This window comes from Puma concolor, chromosome A1 (genome assembly GCF_028749965.1).
Source record: "Puma concolor isolate L17-30 chromosome A1, mPumCon1.1.hap2, whole genome shotgun sequence".
NCBI lineage: Eukaryota > Metazoa > Chordata > Mammalia > Carnivora > Felidae > Puma > Puma concolor.
In genome coordinates, this window is record NC_141667.1 from 83,247,785 (window position 1) to 83,270,650 (window position 22,866).

The 22,866-nt window shown below is 40.3% G+C and overlaps 1 protein-coding gene across 16 annotated transcripts in view; it reads left to right on the forward strand.

The window, feature by feature from the left end:
- Window positions 1-17,761: 17,761 nt before the first annotated feature.
- Window positions 17,762-22,866, forward strand: part of MCTP1 (multiple C2 and transmembrane domain containing 1) — a 542,541-nt gene continuing 537,436 nt past the window's right edge. For 4 of the 16 annotated variants that reach the window (XR_015254973.1, XM_086717790.1, XM_086717754.1 and 1 more), the window contains exon 1: window positions 17,775-19,161. Coding sequence is in view for 15 of the 16 variants with exons in the window: in XM_086717790.1 (XP_086573916.1) it covers window positions 18,439-19,161 (723 nt within the window). In the remaining variant the exon portion in view is untranslated. Of the gene's footprint in view, window positions 19,162-22,866 lie in introns of all 16 variants that reach the window. The other 12 variants (XM_025924571.2, XM_025924579.2, XM_025924572.2 and 9 more) reach the window with 9 other exon arrangements.

Below are 22,866 nucleotides of genomic sequence, written 5' to 3' on the forward strand. Positions count from 1 at the left end.
ACTAGCAAGTAAATTTTATAGAAAAATACACTAGAAAAACTATGCCTTTTCAAATTGGGCACATCTAGTTAGCAAGTTATTTGATCTCTTAGCCTCAGTTAAGCAAGGAGGATAATATTATTAACACTTAGGATTCTTGTGGTGATTACATACACACACACACAGTCATATATAAATATTTTATTTATTTATTTGAGGGATAGTGAGAGCACACGAGCAGGACAGTGGCAGAGAGGGAGAGAGAGAATCCCAAGGAGCTCCCACGCTGTCAGCACAGAGCCCAATGTGGGGCTCCATCTCACAAACCAAGAGATCAAGAACTAAGCTGAAATCAAAAGTCAGATACTTAACTGACTGAGCCACCCAGCCACCCCTGCTCATATATAAAAAATATATATGCTCATATAGAAAGCATCTAGAATGAAATAAGAGCTCAATATGTATTGTTTCCCTCCTATGTGTCATTCATTGGGTTTTAAGATTTCTTCCTTTTTGCCACAACCCTAGTCCCAAACTCCAAGGCCATTATTACTTACCCTTCTGTCAATGCAGTCTATAATGGTTCCTCCAGCTTCCTTTTGTGCCCTTATCCAATACATTGTCAGTGTAATCCCTTCAAACCACAGCTTAAACTATGTCACTTTTATACAAAAAAAAAAAAAAAAAAAAAAAAAAAATAGTGACTTTACTTAGAATAAAGTCCAACATACTATATAAATGATGGCAATATTTTGCTCCTGCATAATATGTAGAGATCCCACCCTAGAATTTGTCAGAGTGAACTGGGCAAACCAGAACATTTGCTCATTCTTGTGCATGATCTTACACTGTGCTTATGCTTATGCTCTTCCATTTGGCATTCCTGCTCCTCATCTCCACCTGTCAAATAAACCTTATCCATTTTTCAAGGCTTAGCTCAAATGCCATGTTGCTCATGGAAACTTCCTGACCCTATCACCTATCCCATCTGCCACCCAAAAAATATCTCTCTCCTCTATCACTAAACCATCTTTTATTTCTCTTAAAGAACAGAAATCATTCTTTACTGTCTAATAATCATTTATGAATGTGTCATAGCTCCCTTTCTAGAATATATGCTCTGCAAGGACAAAGATTGGGCATGCTTCATCTTTATGTTAAGTTAGCACCTAGGACAAACTCTGTACTTTGGAAGTGCTCATAATGTGTATGTTGAATTGAATTATTGGGTCCTTTTATTGCATTTTTGGCTTTAACATTGAAGTTATTGTCTTAAAAGTTACTTACGTCACTCGATCTTCTTAGTTGTTTATTTTACTACCAGGGAGAATAAATCTCAAGAATAATCCCAAACTATAAAAAACAAAAATGCTTTTGCTGAAACTAATGCAATCTCCCTTATTGCCTACTATAGTAAAATAGCAGATTTTACTTTAATTCAAGTCAACCAAGTAACTTCAAAGTTGAAATGGCTTTTCAGTCATTGTTTATAAAATTATAATATTGGTATGAAAGCAATTAATCTCTATTGTTCTCGGTGGGTTTAACATAAGTATTATCTATTCCTTTTTACCCTTTACCTCCTTATTATTGGTTCCATCCCTTTTCACTGCCAACTTAATTTAGTTGAGCAAACAAACAAACAAAAAAGTTGCTCCAAAATGGTTTGCAACTGTATCGTAAACAAAAATTGTTGAAAATACATTTAAAATAAATATTTCCAAAGTCAGATTAGTCAATAATTTGAAAAAAATTATGTAATACCAATCCTATCATCTTTCCTTTACAGATGTAAGCTGGGAATGTCAGGATGTGAGTTTGGCAATAACTAGCAAATCCAAACATATCCCAAGAGCTTTTTCTGTGATGACATTAATTAGTCTGACATATCAAATCTATTCTTTGTTCATAAGATCACTGACAAATTTGTTCAGATGAAATATTTACCTATCTTGGCTTATTCTGAGGAGGGAGCAATAGCCTCTTATGCAATGAGTATATAAGTATTGGTATCTGTATGGATTGGATGTTTGTGCCCTTCCCCACATTGATACCTTGAAACTGTAACATCTACTGCAATGGTACTTACTGGTGGGCCTTTGCCAGCGATTAAGTTTGGGTAAGTCTTCATTGTGAAGCCCTCATGATGGGATTAGTGTCCTTATAAGAAGAGGAAGCAAGACCAGAGCTCTTTCTCTACCATGAGGGGAACAGCAAAGAGGTGATCATCTGCAAATCAGGAAGAGAGCTCTTGTCAGAGACAGAATTTCCTGGGTGCCTGGGTGGCTCGGTCGGTTGAGCATCCAACTCTTGATCTTGGCTCAGGTCTTGATCTCATGGTTTGTGAGTTCGGGCCCTCACGTCTGTCAGTGCAGAGCCAGCTTGGAATTTTCTCTCTCCCTCTCTCTCTCATGTTCTCTCTCTAAATAAATAAACTGAAAGAAAGAAAGAAAGAAAGAAAGAAAGAAAGAAAGAAAGAAAGAAAGAAAGAAAGAAAGAAAGAAAGAAAGAAAAAGAACAGAATCCCCAGGCACTTGGATCTCAGACTTCCTAGCCTCCAGTACTATGAGAAATAAATGTCTGTTATTTAACCTACCCAGTTTATGATATTTTGTTAGAGCAGCCTGCAGATAGCATCTATCTATCATTTGTCTTCTAAACAAAGTTACTTTTGTTGTCTTTTTTATTTTCTCTGAAAACTCAGGCTAGTGAAGTCAACTGTTACTGCATAAACTTTACATTCAGCAAATATTTTCTGAGTGCTTATTATGTTCCAGGCACTAGCTAGATACTTTCAATGCATGAACTCATTTGATTGTCACAGTAACCTGGGAAGTGGGCATTGCTACTCCCATTTTACAGATGGGAAAACTGCATTCCAGATAAGTTAAATGATATAACTAGTAGTTGTGGGCTCCATAAAGGAAAGGTCTCTTCTGTTTTGCTAATTGCTAGAATTCTAATAGCTAGCACACAGGTACTAGTATCTCAGTAAATATGGGTTTGATAAATTATTGATAGTAAGTAAGGGATAAAGCTGAATTCAAACACAGATTTTCTCATTCCAAGACATCTAATGCCCACTACATTATGTCCTATAATAATATAGTTGATATTAATTAATGTGATATTAATTAATGTTAATTTATTATAATGTCCTATATTAAATTCATTCTTTATTTTAGAAATGTTAAGGCTTTCCTATGTCTTAAAAGTTTAACCAGTTATTAGAAAGTTTTTATTATAAAGTCAACATATGGTTATAAAGATCTGACAGTTCAAAATTGTGCAATGTGAGAAATGTGAGATGTATTCCCTTCCAGATGCCCTAAGTGCACACATGAGGTATATATTAACCTACCTCTACACTTTTAAAGGTTAAAAAAAAAGCATTCTTGCATTGTTCTGTGAGTTTCCTTTAAATTTAAATATGTATTATAGTTATTTTTCATATCTTACAGTTTACTTTAATGACTTTGTGGTATTCCCTTGTTTTTATGCATTGCTATTTAACCAGACCCCTACCGATGAATATTTAGATTGTTTTAAAATTTCACTGTTTAAACATGCTGTAATTATTACACATCTTTGAACATTTGTGACAGTATATCTGTCAGGTAAATTATTAGAAAAACTTACTGTTGAAAAAGGCCATAGAGAGGATGTGACTGCTGGTTGACCAGAGATCTGGTCTGTCTTTAGAATGTATGTTTTGCCTACTATTGTATGACTGCTCCCTTGTCCCTAAAATGTATGTTCTGCCTACGATTCCCATACTAGCGGCCATTTCAAGGATGAAGCCTTGAGAGAGCAAGGTGTTGTTGAGACCAAGTAGATTGAATATGGGTCTGAACCCAGTTAAGGCCGCTATATAAACTTTTAGGATTCTGGTGAGTGAGTGTGGAGATTGATTAGTCTCATGGCCACCTAAGACAAGCCTCATAAGTTCCTTTGCTTATTAAACACTTGTAGGGGGACCAGATAAATAATAAAAAAATAATATAAATATATAATATAAAGACAAATAATAAAAAAATTGAATAATGAGTTTCACCTGGGGAACTCCCCAGAGTAGTTGACCAGCACTTACTGGGTCAAATGGTAAATATTTTCAGCATTTTGATATATATTGCTAAATTTCCTTAACAAATGTGTTCCATTTTGTATTTCCACTAATAGTGCACGAGAGTTCCTTTTTTTAAAAAAAGCAACACATGTGAATAATGGATATAATCCATTTAATTTATCTTTTCCAATATTACTGGTTAGAAAATGTGGCATTTAAAAAATTTACATTTATTTACATAATGATGAAGTTATTGATGACCACATGTATTCCTTTCTCTGTGCATAGCTTATTTATCCACTAATTTCTGTTAAGTTTTGTATTGGGTTGTTGTTTTAATATTAATTAGTAAATTCTTTTTGAATGTTAAAAAGGTCTCTTTTGCCACTCATGTGTTTCTTTTTTTTTTTTTAATGTTAATTTATTTTTGAAAGAGACAGAGAGAGAGAAAGCTAGCAGGGGAGGGGCAGAGAGAGGGAGACACAGTATCTAAAGCAGGCTCCAGGCTCTGAGCTGTCAGCACAGAGCCTGTCGCAGGGCTCAAACCCACGAACCGTGAGATCATGACCTAAGCTGAAGTTGGACACTTAACCCACTGAGCCACTCAGGCACCCTGCCACTCATGTGTTTTTTTTATATGTGGGAATTTCGTTGAGTGGACAAATTTAATTTTCATTTGATTGAGCTTATCAATCTTTATTTCCCCCAGTGGTTTCTGGATTTCCTATTACAATGAGATTCAAAGATTTTTTAAAAATCATCTATATTTTCTTTGATAGTTATTATCTTTATTAATTTTTTGGCCTGTAATTCATGCATTCATCAAACAAATATTTATTGTATGACAACTGTGTGTCAGGCATCTTCCATTAGTGAAGAAAACAGACAAAAATATCTGCATTCATGAATGATGTTCGATTCACTTAGATATTCTTTTAATATACTCAATTCAATCTGCTATGATATTATTAATTATCTTAGCATTGGATTAGTAGTTGAGCTATATGAAATTTACTTTGCTAAAAGGTATGAGGTAGGAATACATTTTGTTTTATTTTTCTTTATAAGATTAGCTATTTATCTCAACTAAACGTTTTATCTTTTACTATTGATTTTCAAATAGCACCCTTATGAAAAACTGAATACCTGTAGGTACTTAGGTTTATTTCTAAACTCCATTCTGAACATTAATCAGTTGTGTCTGTTTCTGAACCAGTATTATAATTTTAAAATTACTGTAGTTTATAATGAATTTTGATTTCTGAAGGGACTAATTTCTTCCTTGAAACTCTTCTTTTACAGATTTGTTTTTCTGACTCTTCATTACAAACATAGTTTTCCAAATGAACTTTATTAACTATTTAGTCATGTTTTAAAAATTCTTAGTGTTTTGATTAAGATCACATTGACTTTATGGATTCATTTAAATATAAATGATCACTATTCAGTAGTGAATCTCCTCAGCTAGATGTTTTTTAACTATTCAAGTCTTTCATGTCCCACAATAACGTTTTAAAGCCTTCCTCATATAGCTCTTGTTTTTATATTGTTTTGTTCGCTTGGTTTTTATATTTTGGTTACTATTTTAACGATATTATTTTTTCTGTTTTATTTTATAATCTCTGTAGAAAGGAAAACTATTGTTTTTTGAGATTAATTTTGTAACTTACTCCACTGTTTTTTCTTCGTTTTTTTTCTTTAGTTTTTCAAGTACACAATGATTATCATCTCTAAATAATGAAAATATTGCCTCATTCTTCAAATATTTACACGTCTTATTTTATTTTCTTACTTAAATGCATTGGCTCACTGCTGCAGAACACTTAGCAGTAGCTGGGCCATTATTTGGGACCCTTGCCTGGTTCTTATACAGGATTGCCTTTACTATTACTTTGCTATGAACATTATTGCTGGCTTTGGAATTTACACGTATATTATAATATCATGTTAGGAAATTATCCATCTCTTTCTATTTTCCTAGGATTTTTAAATTAGTAAAGAATGTCAAATTTTGTTTTATGCTTTGTAAGTATTATTTGATCTCATTTGACCAATTAATAGGACATGCTATTTTTGTAAATTCCCTAATATTACACTATTATTTCCCTGTGGAGATGAATCTAAATATGTTGTGGTGTATTCTTTTTTAATGTACCACTAATTTCTATTTGTGAACTTGTTTATTTACTTATAAATGTAAATATGCTATTATAACATAAATATTTATTTATAACTTGCTTTTTTTGACTCAGCAATGTTTTGGTAATCTTTCTTATGTAGACATATTGATTTTTCCTTTCTCTTTGTCTGTTGCTTAAAATTTCATAGCACAAATAAATCATCACTGATATAATCATTCCTGTGTTGAAGGACATTCAAATTTTCCTTTTGTTTTTTTTATTTGGCTATTACTAACCATTATTGCTATTTCTAACAATGCTGCAATACAATCCTTACATGTATATTTTAATTTACGTGCAGAGTTTGGAGGTGTGGGTGAGGATGATGCCTAGGAGTAGAATTCCTGAGTCATGAATTATGTGCATTTAAATAGGTATTGCCAAATTGACTTCTTAAGTGGCTATAACAGTTCACACAGTCATTAGTAATAACTGATATCCATTCCCCACACCCATAACAAAGCTGATACCCTCAAGCAATTTTATATTTTATTAATCTCTGTAATAAAATTGGAAAATATCTTCATGAGGTTTAAATCTGCATTTTTTTTTCTTTGTGCTATGTTGTGAATTTCCCGTTCATGTTCTTTGCCCATTTTTGTATTAGGTTGTTTGTCTTTTTTGTATCAGTTTGAGGAGTTCCTTATAACTTCTGTATTTTTATCTCTTTCCTGTTATATATTTTGCAGTTCTTTCCCCTTCCCCATTTTGTATTTTACCTTTTATGTTGTTTATGATGTCCTTTCTTATAAATATTACATGCTGTGTAGTCTTTGGGAAACTGCTGTACACTTGTGGGAGACTGACTATGAAAAAGACACATGACATCTTGGAATTACTGGGAAAATAGCTTTGGCCTAAAAGGATCTCAGGTCTCCAAATCAAATTCTGAGAACCACTGCTCTAAACCTTGACACAGCTTTGAAAATAATTACATATATTAAATTTATATAGAAATTTCCTTATTTTTAAAAATATTTATTTATTTTTTTAAGACAGCAAGCAGGGGAGGGGCAGGGAGAGGGAGACAGAGGATCCAAAGCCAGCTCTGTGCTGACAGCAGAGAGCCCAATGCAGGGCTCAAACATACAAACTGTGAGATCATGACATGAGCCGAAGTCTGATGCTTAACTGACTGAACTACACAGGCACCCCTCAAAATTTCCTTATTTGAATGTGCTATTTCCTGCAGTAACCCTGAACGATAAACCTATCCTGTCTGGATACCAAAGGATAGTCTGAGGGTATGGAGGGAAGGCAGGAGAGTTAGGGATAGGAATAGGGAGGGAAGGATGAGGATAGGGATAGGGATAGAGATAGGAGGTAGGAAGGAAGGGAGGAAAGAGAGAGAGAGAGAGAGAGAGAGAGAGAGAGAGAGAAGTTCTATTTACACCCAGAGGCCAGAGCTGTTGCAAACCAATTTAGGATGCAGCCACATTAACAAAGACTAGGTTACGCTCTATAGTAGGCCAGAGGTGGCCCTGACATTCAGCTCTGAGTCCGACTCATTTCCTGTGTTATGGAGTCAAATGCCAGTAGGCTGAGGTGGCCTCATGGTAGAAGCTTAATTTGAATAATTGGGTCCAGGATGGGAAAGAGAAATGACAGATACATGTTAGGGACCCTAGCCAGGAGCCAAGGAGACATTGAGTCATCTGGGGGCTTCTTTGGGCTCTGATTAGGATATGAGTGCATACTTGCTCACAATCTTAGCAGGCAAAGCAGGTAGACAAAGGACATCTCTCCCAGAGCCGAAGAGGTAGATGACACTACCTTTGATGAATATGTAAAAGATGCATCCTTTCCCCAGTAACCCAGATACCTTCTTAGGAAGAGTAACAAGGGGAGAGAAACCTACCTAAGAGACAAACATTTTGCCCCAAGAAGACTGTAGGCATTTCCTAAAGAGACTGTCTAAATGATGGAATCTTAGTGATTGTTAAAATTGGGTTGGATATTTCATTATTTTTTTCACCATTTACTTTTGGTTGGATAGCATTACTCTAGAAGAAAACCAGATTAGTTACAGGAAACCTAAAGGAGCTATATTTTTCTGCCCATCTGCACAGAAGTTAACAGGACTGATTTTTTATTCCAATACACTATTTGCAATGTCAAATTCTCCTTATAGTCCCTAGCCCTCTTGCCATATATCCAATCTCATTAGAGCACAGAAGTTGTATTTATAGATAGATGACAGCGTCCATAAATGGTGAGTGCCATTTTGTTTATTTATGGCAGCAATTTCTCTGCCTCAAATTCATTTCTTAACCCAAGGCTGGGGAAAATGTGCAGAGTTCCCAGGTGTTGCCATCCAGCCTGAGCCAAGGCTTTGCAATGCCAGACTTGATGTCTTTGGAGTTGAGGCTATTGTGTGATGTATCCTGACAAAGACAAACATTTCTTGATCTTGGAGTGGTTAAATTGTGCTTGGATCCAATCCGCTGAATCATATAATGGAATGAGAAATAGTTCCATGTACACTGGGAATGGTGGGGAGGAAGGGTGGTTCAAACCCTAAAAGATGTTGCCGTTTGTAATTATCTCACTGATCCCACCACTGATTTTATATGAGATCTGGGCCAAGTCCCCTCATACCTTAGTTTCTTAGGTGTTCTGTCAAAGGGGGAAAATAATACCTGTACTATCTGTGTAATTACATGGCCAGAATTTAGAGGTTTAACTGTGAATGGTAGCAGACATCAAGATTAAGAATAAACGAGGGCACCTGGGTGTCTCAGTTGGTTAAATGTCTGACTCTTGGTTTCAGCTCAGGTCATGATCTCACGGTTTGTGGGTTTGAGGCCTGCATTGGGCTCCGCACTGTCAATGAGGGATTCTCTCTCTCTCTCTCCCTCTTTCTCTCTGCCCCTCTCCTGCTCTTGCTCTCTCTCTCTCTCCCTCAAAATAAATAAAGAAACCTAAAAAAAAAGATTACAAATAAGCCTGGGGGATGGACTTACCGGCTACAAATCAGGATCTGAGAAATCTATTTTAGCCAAGGTAGTTTCACTGAAAGATTTTCTTCGTAAAATACATTATACTTGATTTTATTATTCCAAGGATGATTATACACATTTAGCTACTCCATCTTTCCTTCCGTTTTCCTACCTCCCCTGTGGGATTCAGACAGAAGGTCACCTCAGAATAAAACTCTACAAAAGTTTTTTCTAACTAGTTCTTTCTCTTGTATTCCCAATGCAGGCATTTTTAAAACAAAGCTTGCCAGAAAGGCTGCTGAAGTTTTAGGCACTGGTTTGAAATCAATAATGTGTATTTTTTAAATAACCACTTTATCTCAGAGAAAAATGTGTGAGTTAGGGGATTGGATTTGAAACAAACCAAAAACTGATTGCAACCTGGGAAAGCATCATGTTAGGGGAAAATAGGGGAGCATTGTGATTGTAATTAGCAAAATGGCCAGATTTGAAATAACACAGCAAAGAGTAAAGATCTGCACTGTTTAGCATCCTGTCAGTGTTCTTATTTTTTTAAAAAAAATTTTATTGTTTATTTTTGAGAGAGAGAGAGAAAGAGAGAGAGCACATGCACGGGTGGGGGCGGGGCAGAGAGCGTGGGGGACACAGAAATCTGAAGCAGGCTCCAGGCTCTGAGCTGTCAGCACAGAGCCAAAACAGGGCTTGAACTCACAAACCAGGAGATCATGGCCTGAGCTGAAGTTGAACACTCAACTGAGGGAGCCACCTAGGCACCCCTCAGTGTTCTTATTATTAGTGAATATCAATGTGTCTTAATTCTGCTACTTCGTAACACTGAGCCAGTTCCTCTGGGTCTAATGCCCTACTGTTAATGAGGCATTCTGGGGAGATGTATTTGTTCTTCTGGTCTACAATGAGGATGTGTCAATCAGGACACACTGGGTTCTAGGAAACTTGTGGTAACTAGAAATCTAAAGATGTCTGCCCAGAGGTTCTTGTCCTTTTGTTATTCAATCAGATGCCAGTATTGGTATAAGTGTAAAGGGACTTTGTAGGTGTAATTAAATTTTCCACTGTGATCACCTGAGCTCTTGATACAACAAACCAGCAGAAGAGTCAATAAGAGAGATTAGGCAGAAGTGGAGGTGGTTGAGATCTGAAATGTGAGAAGGACCTAGTCTGTCATTGTTGGCTTTGAAGATGAAAAGGGCCCTGAGCCAAGGAATGCAGGTAGTCTCTAGAAGCTAAGTATGACTCCTCACCCCTGTTCCTGTGGACAGCCAGCAAGAAAACAGGGATCTCAGCCCTACAAGGGCATAGAACTTAATTCAGTTCTATGTGAATGAGCTTAAAAGCAAATTCTTTACCAGGGCCTTCATAAAGGAGCGCTTTATGTATTTTGGTCAACACTTGGATTTCCGTCTTGTGAGACCTGAAGCAGAGGAACTGTGAAGCGATGCTTTGACCAGATATCCGAATGACAAACACTGTGAGATCATAAATGGATATTTGTCTTGTTTTAGTTTAGTTTTTTTTCTTTTCAAATTTTTATTTAAATTCTCGTTAGTTAATAGTGGTTTCAGGAGTAGAATTTCAAAATTCCTCACTCATGTATAATACCCAGCGCTCATCATGACAAGTACTCTCCTTAATACCCATCATCCATCCAACCCATCCTCCACCACCTCCCCCTATCACCCCTCAATTTGTTATCTATCATTAAGAGTCTCTTATGGTTTGTTTTCTCTCTCTCTTTCCCCCTCTCATATGTTCATCTGTTTTGTTTCTTAAACTCCACATATGAATTAAATCATATGGTATTTGTCTTTCTCTGACTTATTTCACTTAGCATACTACCCTCTAGCTCTATCCACATCATTGCAAATGGCAAGATTCCATTTTTTTAAATGGCTGAGTAATATTCCAATGTGTGGATACCATATCTTTTTTATCCATTCATCAGTTGATGGACATTTAGGCTCTTTCCATAGCTTGGCTATTGTTGATAATGTTTCTATAAACATCAGGGTACGTGTACCCCTCCAAATCTGTATTTTGTATCCTTTGGGTAAATATCTAGTAGTGTAATTGCTGGATCATAGGACAGCTCTATTTTTAACTTTTTGAGGAATCTCCATACTGTTTTCCAGAGTGGCTGCAACAGTTTACATTTCCACCAGCAATGCAAGAGGGCTCCCTTTCTCCACGTCCTTGCTGACAACTGTTGTTTCTTGTGTTGTTAATTTTAGCCATTCTGACAGGTGTGAGGTGGTTTCTCATCGTGGTTTTGATTAGTATTTTCCTGATGATGAGTGATGTTGAGCATCTTTTCATGTGTCTGTTAGCCATCTGGATGTCTTCTTTGGAAAAGTGTCTACTCATGTCTTCTGCCCTTTTCTCAACTGGATTATTTGTTTTGGGATACTAACCCTTCATCAGATATGTCATTTGTAAATATCTTCTCCCTAAATGGGTATTTGTTTTAAGCAGTTAAATTTGTTATGACAGCAACAAAAAACCTAAAGCTCAGCTAAAACTGGCTAAAAATCTAGACAAATTAATTTACTACTTAATAATTATAGATGGATAACTACATAATAATAGGATCAGAATAAGGAAGGCCTCAAGGACTGACTGATTCTGTAGCACAATGACATCCAGAACTGAGGTCGGTTCTTCTCTGCCAACAGTGGTGTTCCCTTCTTCCTCGGGTTCCTAGGGAGATGGGCAGCACTTCCACACATCTCACCAAACACGAAAACATGTGGATAAAGAAAAGAGAGCAGTTAGTTTGTGCCTCCTCTTTATGAGTGAAGAAGCCCCTCAAATGACCACTCCTCCATGTCATACTCTGCTTGTTGTCACCCCAATTTCCACCTTCCCCCTCTTCTTCAATAATGAAACCCCAGATTTCTCAGCTGGACACATGACTGCCTAGAATCAAGATTTTGTGGTGAAGCATGGCCACATACCTGAGTTCTAAGCCCTGGGATATAAGAAGAGTTGGTAAGGAACTTTAAAGGTGGGGGCATACTCTACCCTTTTCTCCTATTTACCTGCAGGTGAATGTAATGACTGGAGCCCCACTGCTTATGATGAAGTGTGAGTGACTTTGGGAATGTAGTCATATGTGGTGGAGCAACGAGGTAGGAATGCCAAACTCAATCTGAGTGACGGCTTTCAGACTTTTTTATTTTCCCAAATTTTTATTTAAAATCCAGTTAGTTAATATACAGTGTAATATTAATTTCAGGTACAGAATTTAGTGATTCAACATTTATATACAACACCAGGTACTCATCACAAGTGCCCTCTTAATCCCCATCATCTATTTAACGCATCCCCCTGCCTACCTCCCCTTGGGTAAACATTAGTTGGTTCTCTATAGTTAAGACAGCCTTCTTGAACATGTTGAAGTTTTTTTTGTGTGTGTGTTACTTGCAGTGGAATCCAGTCCCAGGTAATATACCCTTAGAGTTTCCAGGATTGGTTACAGATCTGACAAAAGGGATGAAATGACCATGATCAGCTGAGACTAATCTTCTAGAATGTAATGGATGCTGAGGAGCCCACCCTATTGAATACTCTAGAAGGTAAATCATAGGTGAAAACTCTGATTCTCAAGGGATCTCACTTTTAGGGGATTGATTGTAGGTTGGGGGATAAACTTTGTCTTTATAGCCCCCTATAAGAGAATTAATTGTATGGCCCAAAGGAATCTTGCTAGAGAACATTATTTTTATTCTCATTGAGTAGTCAAATTGGGAATTTCATTAGTGAAAGATTGAAATGTGCACACAATGTGTTTTAGTTTGGGTTCTGCCAGAAGCCAACTTAGTGACAAAGATTCAAACACAAGCAGTTTATTTGTGTGGTGGAGGGAGCAGTGTTAGGAGAGGAGGCATGTGAGACAGGAAGGAAAGGCAGCTGAGAAAGGGTATGTTATCAACCCAAATGGCACCAAAGGCACCGAAACTGGGGAAAAGATAGAATCCCTGCCTCTGAGTTATCCTACCTGATAGGATAGGATAGGGAGCTCAAAATATCTATACATCATCTCCTTGAATTCATTGGTTAAGAGCTATTCCAGGCACCGGGGGACGGTGTGGCAGAGAGATCAGATGCCCACCCTGAAGTGCTGACACCTGAGAGATAGGAGTAGGGCCCTAAAAGCTTCTGTGACATCCTTTATGTTCAAAGGGGGCTATTTACATGCCTGTCCAGTAGTATCTGCCTTTGTGTATACCACTGAAAGTAGGACATCAGACCAGGAATGAGTAGATGGATTATATCCTACACTGGAGAATTGTTACAGAACCTTACATAATTTTTAAGCTGAAAGGGACCTTCAAGGGAAACCAATTCTATCTCTTCTTTTGCTAATGAAAACACTTAGGCTCTATGGGCTGCCTGTGGTTACAGAGCACTTAGGTGCAACACCAGGCAAATGCCCACGTTCTGACTTTGTGCCATATAGAACTGGCAATGGGAAGTGGGCAGGGAAGGTTTTTCTCTCTCCAAATCTCCAGTTAACCCCTTCTTCTCTTCTTTTATAAGGACAATTGATGTAAAAAAAAAATTATGTTAAAGGCAGCTTCAGTACCCCCCTCATCCATTCAAGCCACATGACACTCTTCCAACATAGCAATTCCAGAGCATCTCTTGGCCTAGGACCCTAGAATTTTTTACCACTCTGGTATGGAAGAAAATAGGAAGCGACTTAGGTTAAACAAAGGTAACAGAAATAGCTTCTCTGAAGGTACTTCAACATTAAACTGCATTTGAGAACTGTCCAGAAAACTTTCAGGGAAGAAAAAGGCAAAAACTAGTTGACACCTGAACAGGGGTTTGGTCCATTGAGCTGACTGGATAGTCAGAAGGCATCTCAATAGGTGGAACTGTGATGACTGGGTTCTTGGTTTTCAAAGGTTTAAAATGCTTCTCTCCACACCGGCAGGGTTTTTCCATGTAAGTTGGAACAAGTCAGTCTCATAGCTTTTCTTGTTTTTGATTACAAAGTGATGATAACGTCTCTCTCGTAGACAGGCTTTACTCATCAAAAATGCTGCCTGCATTGGCTTTCAATTGGGTCCTTGTGTGATGGGTCAGGCCAATAGATATTATTATCCCCATTTTAGAGACTGATAGAAGACATGAGGGCATGAAGGCATCTGGCCCAATGCTGGGAGCTGGGACAGCAGCCAGGGCTCCACTGACAAGAGGGCTACTTAAGTGCCATTTAGTTGGCCTTTAACTCAATTAATCCCCAAAATGTTGTTTTTATGCTTGCATTTATGTCCTTGATCTCATCAAGTGGAAGTTGTGGTTCTGTCCAAGAGAGTCTTGTTGCTCACCCAAGGCAAGGACATGGATCAGTGCATCTTTTGAGGCCTTGTTTAATTATTTGATTCTCTTTATTTATGCGTACATTTTGAAATTAAAGAAGGGATGTGGCTTTGGAATCACTAGACCTGGAATCTGCTAACTACTCAGTGACTGACCTTGCACAATCCTATCACATGCTTCAGACTTGGTTCCTTGGTCTACAAAATGGGGTTGCTGTGAGAATTACATATAGCAAATGATGAAAACTGTTAAGCATAATGCTGGGGTACTCCATGTCTAGACCATGGCTAGTCCTGTTGCTTCTGTCCTCCAAACTTCTTGTATCTAGAATTTAATTACTCTCATCACTTCTCAGGTAAAGCTCAAAGCCACCCTTGTCCCTCCAGTACTATAATGAGTGACAGCTCTGATCTAAACTCTGTTTCTACCCATTCCCTTCCTCTACTTTACTGTCCACAAAATGAAATGACCACAATGAATCTTTTAAAATTCAAACTGGATTATAAAGAAACTCTACTCAAAGACTCCTAGAGGCTTCCCACCCACCCAAATCCAAAGTCCTCGCTGTTGCCCACAGAATCGTACACGATCTGGCCCTTAGCCGTCTCGGCAATTCTTCCCCTCTCATTAACCTCTTGCTTTCTCTGTTCTAGCTATTTTGTTTTCTTTGCCATATCTCAGGCTGAGCAAATTTCGTCCTCTGCCTCTTCATATTTAATGTTCCCTCTTCCTGGAAAAATTTTCCTTCAGATTCAGTACTTGGTTCACTCCCTCCCCTCCTTTCGGTTTGTGGTGAAATATTACCTTATCCATCACCTTCCCAACCTCCTGTATATCAATGTGTGATGCATCTATTAATTTCATATTAATTCAAGCAACAGATGCTCTATCAATGTTTAAGATGGGTAGTAAACTATAATAAAAAGAACAGCTAACATTTATTGAACTTATGCTATGTGCGATGAATTTGGTTTTCCCTGGTGGGTGGCCATCTATCTTCCTGGTATATTCTGCCGCCTGCAATAGATCTTAGCTCAGATGGTGCCTCCAGCAAGAAATCTTCCTTGATCAGTCAGGCCAGAAGTGATTCTTCACTCCTCCGTATTCCCTCAGTGATCAATTTGTACCATTCGCTTTCCCCTTGTGTTGTAGTTTTTGTATCTTCTCTTAAATACAAAAACTCATTGGACATATCTAGTGCAACTTTATATAATGCAAAATTTGTAGGACAACCTCTCATTTTATAATCCACTCTAGATAATTAGGAAAAGTTACATATGTGAGTTACATAGACATATTCAAGCTGTATAAATGAATCCACATTGACAGATAAGTGTTATGTGGGATGGATCATAGAGCCCAGAACCCAAAATCTGAGAGTATTTTCAGGGAAAATTAGATAGAGGAGAAAAATGAAAATATTAAACTATAAAAGTCAATTAGATGCATCATTAAAAGACTATGTAAGGTTGAATTGTGTGGAGTTATCTCCATAGGTCCACAACGCCATGTCATCATATAAATATGACAAGTTGGCATATTTATAAAGAGTTTTGGTAAGAAGTGGTGGTCATTTCTTCTTAATTCTCTCCAATGATTTTGTACTTCTTACTTTCTGTATGCTTTTGCTCACCACGTCCTAGAAAAATTAGTAACAAAATAATGTCCCCGTGTTATAGAGAAGACTTCTGTATACTGCAGTTCTTTTTGGACTATTGTGGTAGCTCTATACTGAGGTAATATTTTGTGGTTGTGGCACTTTAAGCGTCACTATCATGTGTGGAAAAGCCTCAGGCACTGAGCTAAGTCCTTTTCCACTTAATTCCTAAAACTCCCTATGGGGCTCTTGTTTAAAAACTCTCTAATGGCTCCCCATTTCACTTACAGGAACCTCAGACTCTTCCTGTGGCTATGGGACCCATCCACCAGGATCCTGTCCGTTTCTTCCACTCCATCTCTCACCAATTCTGCTCACTTTGCTCCTTTCTATATGCACTGGTCTCCACCTTCCTTGAACTTGCCTAGCCAAGCTGCTTCCTGCCTGGGGACCTTGCAACTGCTGTTTCTTCTGCCTGGAAGGCTGTAGTCAGATCTTTCAGTGGCTATCTCTCTGTCCTCAGTAAGTCTCAATTCAAATTTTAGTTTCTCAATAGACTTTTAGTTTAAAAAAAACAAATAAGCCCCACAACCCTTTGTAGGGGGTAGTCAGCTTCAGGAATAAAAAACACAAAATACCCAGTTGAACCTGAATTTCAGATAAACAACTAAAGGTATTTTAGCAAGTCTTGTACAATATTTGGGACATGTCTATACTCAAAAATTGTCTGCAATTTAACTTTAACTGGATGTCCTACAGTTTATTTGGTAACCCTTCCTCCTTAGCCACCCTGTTATGGTAACCTGTTTTATTTTCTCCGTGGGACTTTTCACTATTAGAAATTCTGTTCACTGTTTGACTCTCCTACTGGAAGATGGGCTCCATGAGGTCGGGGCCTTGTCTGCCTTGTTCGTGGCTTCATCCCCAGAACCTACTGCATTGCTTGGAACAGAGTAGGTGCTCGGTAAATGTGTTAAGTACTTGTTATAAAGGGGAAAAAAAATAAAGAAGAAGACTAAAAAGCTTAGAGGGGTTGGTAAGACCTTGAGGGCATATTGCTAGCTAGAGGAGACTGGAATCAGCACAGTGCCAAAGCTCAGAGAACTCTTCCATGTTTTCCACGTTTAGTGGTGCAAAGGACAATGGAGGAGGGAAGGGACAAGGTGTCACCTGCGTTTCAAGAGGATCACTTAACAGAATCAGTAGATTCAGACTGACTCAGACTGAATGAGCTAAACAAAACCTTTTCCATTTGCCTTGCACGAAAGCAAGATTCTCTGGGTTTGGAATAGTGTCAGAGGCAGTGGGCATCCTCTCATTTCGTCCATCAACAACTCCCTGCAACTTTAGGGCTGGCTAATTTATGGTCAGACTCCGGAAACCTCTAGACCCGAACCACAAAAGGAACTACCGGTGTACACGCAAATAGAGAGCAAGGGGGATGGAAGGGATGAAGTCAAGACAGAAGAAATCAAACTCTTGTTGGATGCAGGTCACAATACGGGGCGGAAGCAGCGGTCTTCAAGCCCAGAATTCGGTCAGGTTCACTCTCGATAAGGGCGTTCTGTGCCCCACACGACCCACCCAGGGCGCATAATCTTTTCTCCAGCTCACTTCATTGGACCCAGACACTAGTCGGCGGGCGCGTCCAGCCGCCGGCCCAAAGAGAGCTGCGCGGGGGAGCTGTGGCCAGATTCTGGGGAGCAACCTGGCGCCAGTCCCTACTCAGCTCCACCCGGCTCTCGCCTGCCCACCCTCCCACCCAGGAACTGGAGGATGGTCCGGGGTGCTCCTGTGCGGCTGCTGGTCGCAGTTGTCTTCAGCCCGATCCGCCCTGCTGTGCGAGTCGCGCGCGCGCCCAGTTGGGAAGCAGCCGCCCCCGCCGCTGACAGGTGCTGCCCTGAGGGCTCAGGGTGCGGTCCCTGGCGCAGCTGGACGCGCGCGCTCGGGTGCGTGTAGCTTCCCCAGCCCAAAGCCGGCGAGGAGAGGAAGCCAGGGCGCGGCCTTGGGGAGTCCAGGGGACTGGAGCTGCGCAGCTCTGAGCCAGAAACTTTGCAGGCTCGGCGGCCGGGATTCGGTGACAGCGCCAGCCCACACCGGCAGGTGCGGGAGGAAGAGGCGGCGCCGGAGTCTGGCGGCCGAAGAACCTTGGCGGCGGCCGCGTCTTTCCCCCGAGCTGTCCTGAAGCCGCCGGGCACTCCCGGCTTCTGCTGCTGCGCCCGCCGCCGCCGCCGCCACCGCGGGGCTCCGGGAGGAGGTGCAGCCGGAGAGGGCGGAGGAGAAGAAGGAGGAGGAGGAGGAGGAGTGGAAAGGAGGAGCAGGGGGTGGAGGATGGAGCCCCGGGCAGCCGCGGCGGGCTCGCCCGAGCCTGCGGCGGCGTCCTCCTCCTTCCAGGCCCGGCTCTGGAAGAACCTGCAGCTGGGGGTGGGCAAGAGCAAGGGCGGCGGGGGCGGGCGCGCAGGGGTCCCAGAGCGCCGCACTGCGGACACCCCATCGCCCTCCCCGCCACCCCCGGGGGGCAGGCGGGACGCACTGGCCGGCGTGGGTGGCGCGGGCAGCAGGTGGAGCGGCTTCAAGAAACGGAAGCAAGTGCTGGACCGCGTCTTCTCCTCCTCCCAGCCCAACCTGTGCTGCTCCTCGCCGGAGCCTCTTGAGCCCGGCGGCGCCGGCAGAACCGAGCAGGGGTCCACCTTGCGCCGCCGGATCCGTGAGCATTTGCTCCCAGCGGGAAGGGGACCGGCGACAACCGCCGCGGGAGCAGCGGGAGTGACGCCTCCTGGCGGACGGTCCCCGGACTCAGCTCCCTCTTCATCCTCCGCCTCATCCTCCCTGTCCTCCTCGCCCCAGCCTCCCGCGAGGGGAGACCGCGCCCGAGATGAGGGGGCACGGCGTCGGGGCCCCGAGGCGCACTTGTGCCATCAGAAGAGTTCCTCCCTGCCCGGCACCGCCTGCCTGGAGCAGCTGCTGGAACCGCCGCCGCCTTCCGCAGAACCAGCTGAGAGCCCAGTGCAGCCGCGGACCCCGGAGAAGGGCGAGGAGCTCGGCAGCAACCAGGTGAGTGAAGGTTGCGCGCGGCCCGAGACAGGTGCGCCTGGCCACGCCTCCGGCTTGGGGCAGTAGCTACCCCTGGTGTTGCAGCGGCGTGAGGGGGGGGGGGGGGGGGTACTACCAAGTAAATCCACAGGGAAAAGGAAACATTCCCGCTCCCGCTTTGTAAAGATACAGCTCTGACTTGCACCCTGACATTACTTTTGGAAGAAATAACACCTCCTGCCAGAAGCCGGGTAGCTTTATGAATCGCTATGAAAGTGGAAGTATTAATAGTAGCCAAATAGGAGAGGAATAAAGTTAGACGTAAAGTGGGTACTTTTTGGAGGTCTAAGGGCTGTCTAGCGAAGTCTCACCTTCTCTAAAGAAAAACAAATCCAGCAATTAAAAAAAAAAAAAATTACAACCCTGTATGACGGTAAGGAGGGGCCAGCACTTGAAACAATAAGGACTTGCAGGAAGGAATAGCAATAAGGAGAGGTGAATTATTGGCAAACGTAAGTCTGTGCGTATTTTTGCACTCGCTTCTTAAAAGTACTCGCTGCCAAGAGATCGCTGCCCAACAAGTGGACAGAGTGAGCGCCTCATCCGAGTCACTCAAATAGATTCCTGTGGCCTTTTCTAACTTTCAATATTCACCTGCGTTGCGTTTTAAGTATGTTGCCTCTTTGGTTAGGCAAGAGTTAAGTGTGGTCCGAGCAGAGTCAAGTAAAAATGAACGTAGGATCCATAAGGCATTTCCCCAGCAGCTGCTTTCATTGGCTTGGTTTTGTAGAGGAGATGCGCACCTTTGGTAAATACTTAGAAGTTGTGTTAATGTTAGCAAATATTTTGAAAGTTACAGTCCATCAGTGACGTAAAGGACTCTTTTCTTTCAATACATCATAGTTTATTTAATTCTCATTATTTCGAACCTGATTGTTAGGTTAGTTAATCTTTAAAGGTTAATCTTTAATTAGCTGCAAGTTTGAACTACAAAAAACATAACGACATGTTTTGAACGGTAAGATGTGGGAATACATGGGATATCAGTTGAAAATTTTTATGGTTTATTAGCTAATTAGTGTAATTTCAGAAAACCAGAATACAGGTGGGTAACCTCATGTTATTGATGTTGTAGAAAACATCTCACGTTCTAGAAAAAGGTTGTAGTCATTCTCAGAAGGTAACATTGACAGTCTCACTAACTCTACTTTTCCTTTTATCTTGAAAGATAATTGAATAGAACTCCTGGTTTTGGTTCCTAAAATAAAATGTGGTTTTAAAAGAATGTGTTAAATTCAGTGTAGATGAATATTATATATATTGAAAGAATTTACGTTTGAATGTGTACATATCCGAACATATAAGAATTTTAGAATTGGGGTACTGTTTGCATTTGTTTTTATTGACTTCTATGATCAAGAATAATCAAACAACAAACAATTGAGTTATTTTGAAGGTAGATACATTACTGCAAATGTTAACTTACTAAATTACTTTGCAGTTCACTGAACCAAGATTTTCAAAGCAAAAGCAGAGAATTCTGAATTAATCTTTGTTAGTTTTTACCAAAAAATTTTCTGAAGCTATCAATCTTTTAGAAAACTGCTATGTAAACATGAATTTTGTATACAAAAGACCTAAGCCTATTTTGGAGAATGTACTAAACTAACATTATTGTATGTACCTTTACCATATGTATGTACCTTTACATACATATTGTATGTACAACATTATTGTGTGTAACTTTACCATATGCTGGGCACTTATAGCCTTCCATGATTTAATGCTCCCAGCAGTCCTGCATGACCGAAGTTCTTGTTGCCATTTTATGGAATAGGAAACCAGTGCTCAGATAAATTTAACAACCTTTCCAGAGTCACATGGTCAATAAATGACAGAGGTGTTGTACTGAAATTCTCCAGAATTTTTTACATTACTACAGCTACCTTTGACAACTTTTAGAGCTTGTCGTGTTTCTGGGATGACTTCAGTCCTCTGATTAGTGCTTGCAAGTTTACATACATTCTGGATTTTCTTTCCCCTCCGTAGAATCAGTTCTATGATGTATTCGCTATATCAATTTTTTTCTGTGATACATTATTGTATAACTATTATATCACATTTACAAGTGACATTATTAATCATACCATCTATGATTCTAAAGCTTTTTTGTTACAAGGAATCAGCATTTCAGTGAAGATGTAAAATGAATAACAAAGCTAAGATATCTTTCACAGAATGTGTGAAAGATGGGTTGTAGGCAGAACAGTAGCCCCTAGGGTCCTGTTTGATGTCACACACAGTCCCAGGGAGAGGCACCATTGTTGGTTCCCTGCATGTGCTGCTTGTGGAGTCTGTTCCTTGAGAAGTGGACAGTTTTCCGCTCGGAGTCACAAATGTGGCTTTCAGCTCACCAGTGCAGACGCAGGATCCCTCGGTCCTCTCATGGCCCCTCTGCCCAATAATTCCTCAAGCCTGGCTGGCTCACCCTGTGATGAGGAAGAGGAAGAAATCGAATTGGAAGCTGAAACTAGAAGAGGACTCTTGAAAGTGTCCAGGAGTAGGCTATGCTGTGCGGTGCCCTTCTGAGCTTCCTGCATCTCTCAGAGGGATTGCCTTGCCCCCACCCCCCCCCCCCCCCAGCCCCTGGCCTCAGAAGATACTTGGGTTGAGGGAGGGATATGTACCATATGCAGATTCCTGTTCTGTTCACAGGCCCAGAGAGGCACACAGGAAGGAAAAGACAATAAAAGCATTACATACATCTTCAGATTGACTAAATAAAAAGAACTTTCTTTTAAAGAAGAAAGAAAATTCATTGCAAAAATCATGCAAGTGTCTCGATTTTCCTCTTGTTCTCTGCTTGATCCTGGCATCAACCATGTTCTCCAACACACTTCCTACCTCTCTGCTTCTCCCTCCAGCTCAGCATGAGGCCACAGCAACATATGTGCATAAGCTCTGACTCTAGGGGGGATGTTAAAAAAAAAAAAGCAAAAGCGGGGAGGGGAGGAGAGAGAAAGAAGGAAAGAAAAAAGAAAAAGAAAAAAATCAGTTTGGACTGCTGGGGGAGAGAGGTTTGGAAGTCACTGATGTACAATGTTTAAAACTGAGCATACCGTGCTACCCGCCCCACCCCCCCTCGCCATGCCCCAGCCTGCCCTCTTTCTGCTGTGTGCTCTTTAGCAAAATATACCTTTGAAAAACACTTTAACAGACTTAATAATGCCTTGTTGTTGGGGCATGGGCATTATTTAAAATGTTCTGCTCTGAGAAAAAGAAAAAAAAAAAAACATTTCTTCCCACTGACTCTAGTTCACGTGCTGGGCCATATTGTCATACCAGATGCATTTCATTTTCTGCAACACAGTTGGGAAAGATGCTTTCTCAATTTGTGTGCATATCAAAAATATGCCAATTTTATGTATTCTGTCTTGATGAGTTACTAAAATTACATTTTGCTAGAATCAGGAAGCCAGTATTTTAAGATAAAGAGTGAAGAATGAGTATGTCACATTTTTTTAGTGCTTTAACAAAAGCATGAAGTTTATGAATGTTAAACTCTTATTGTTTTTCTTTTAAATTCATTTTGTTAAAATTGTTTTCATTGAGAAGTAAAAAAAATTTTTTTGTAAAAAAAGTGGCTAAAGTACTCAGGGTATGATAGGAATGTTTCAAAACATAGTAAGAGGAATATTCATTCATTGGGGTAAAATTCCTAAAATA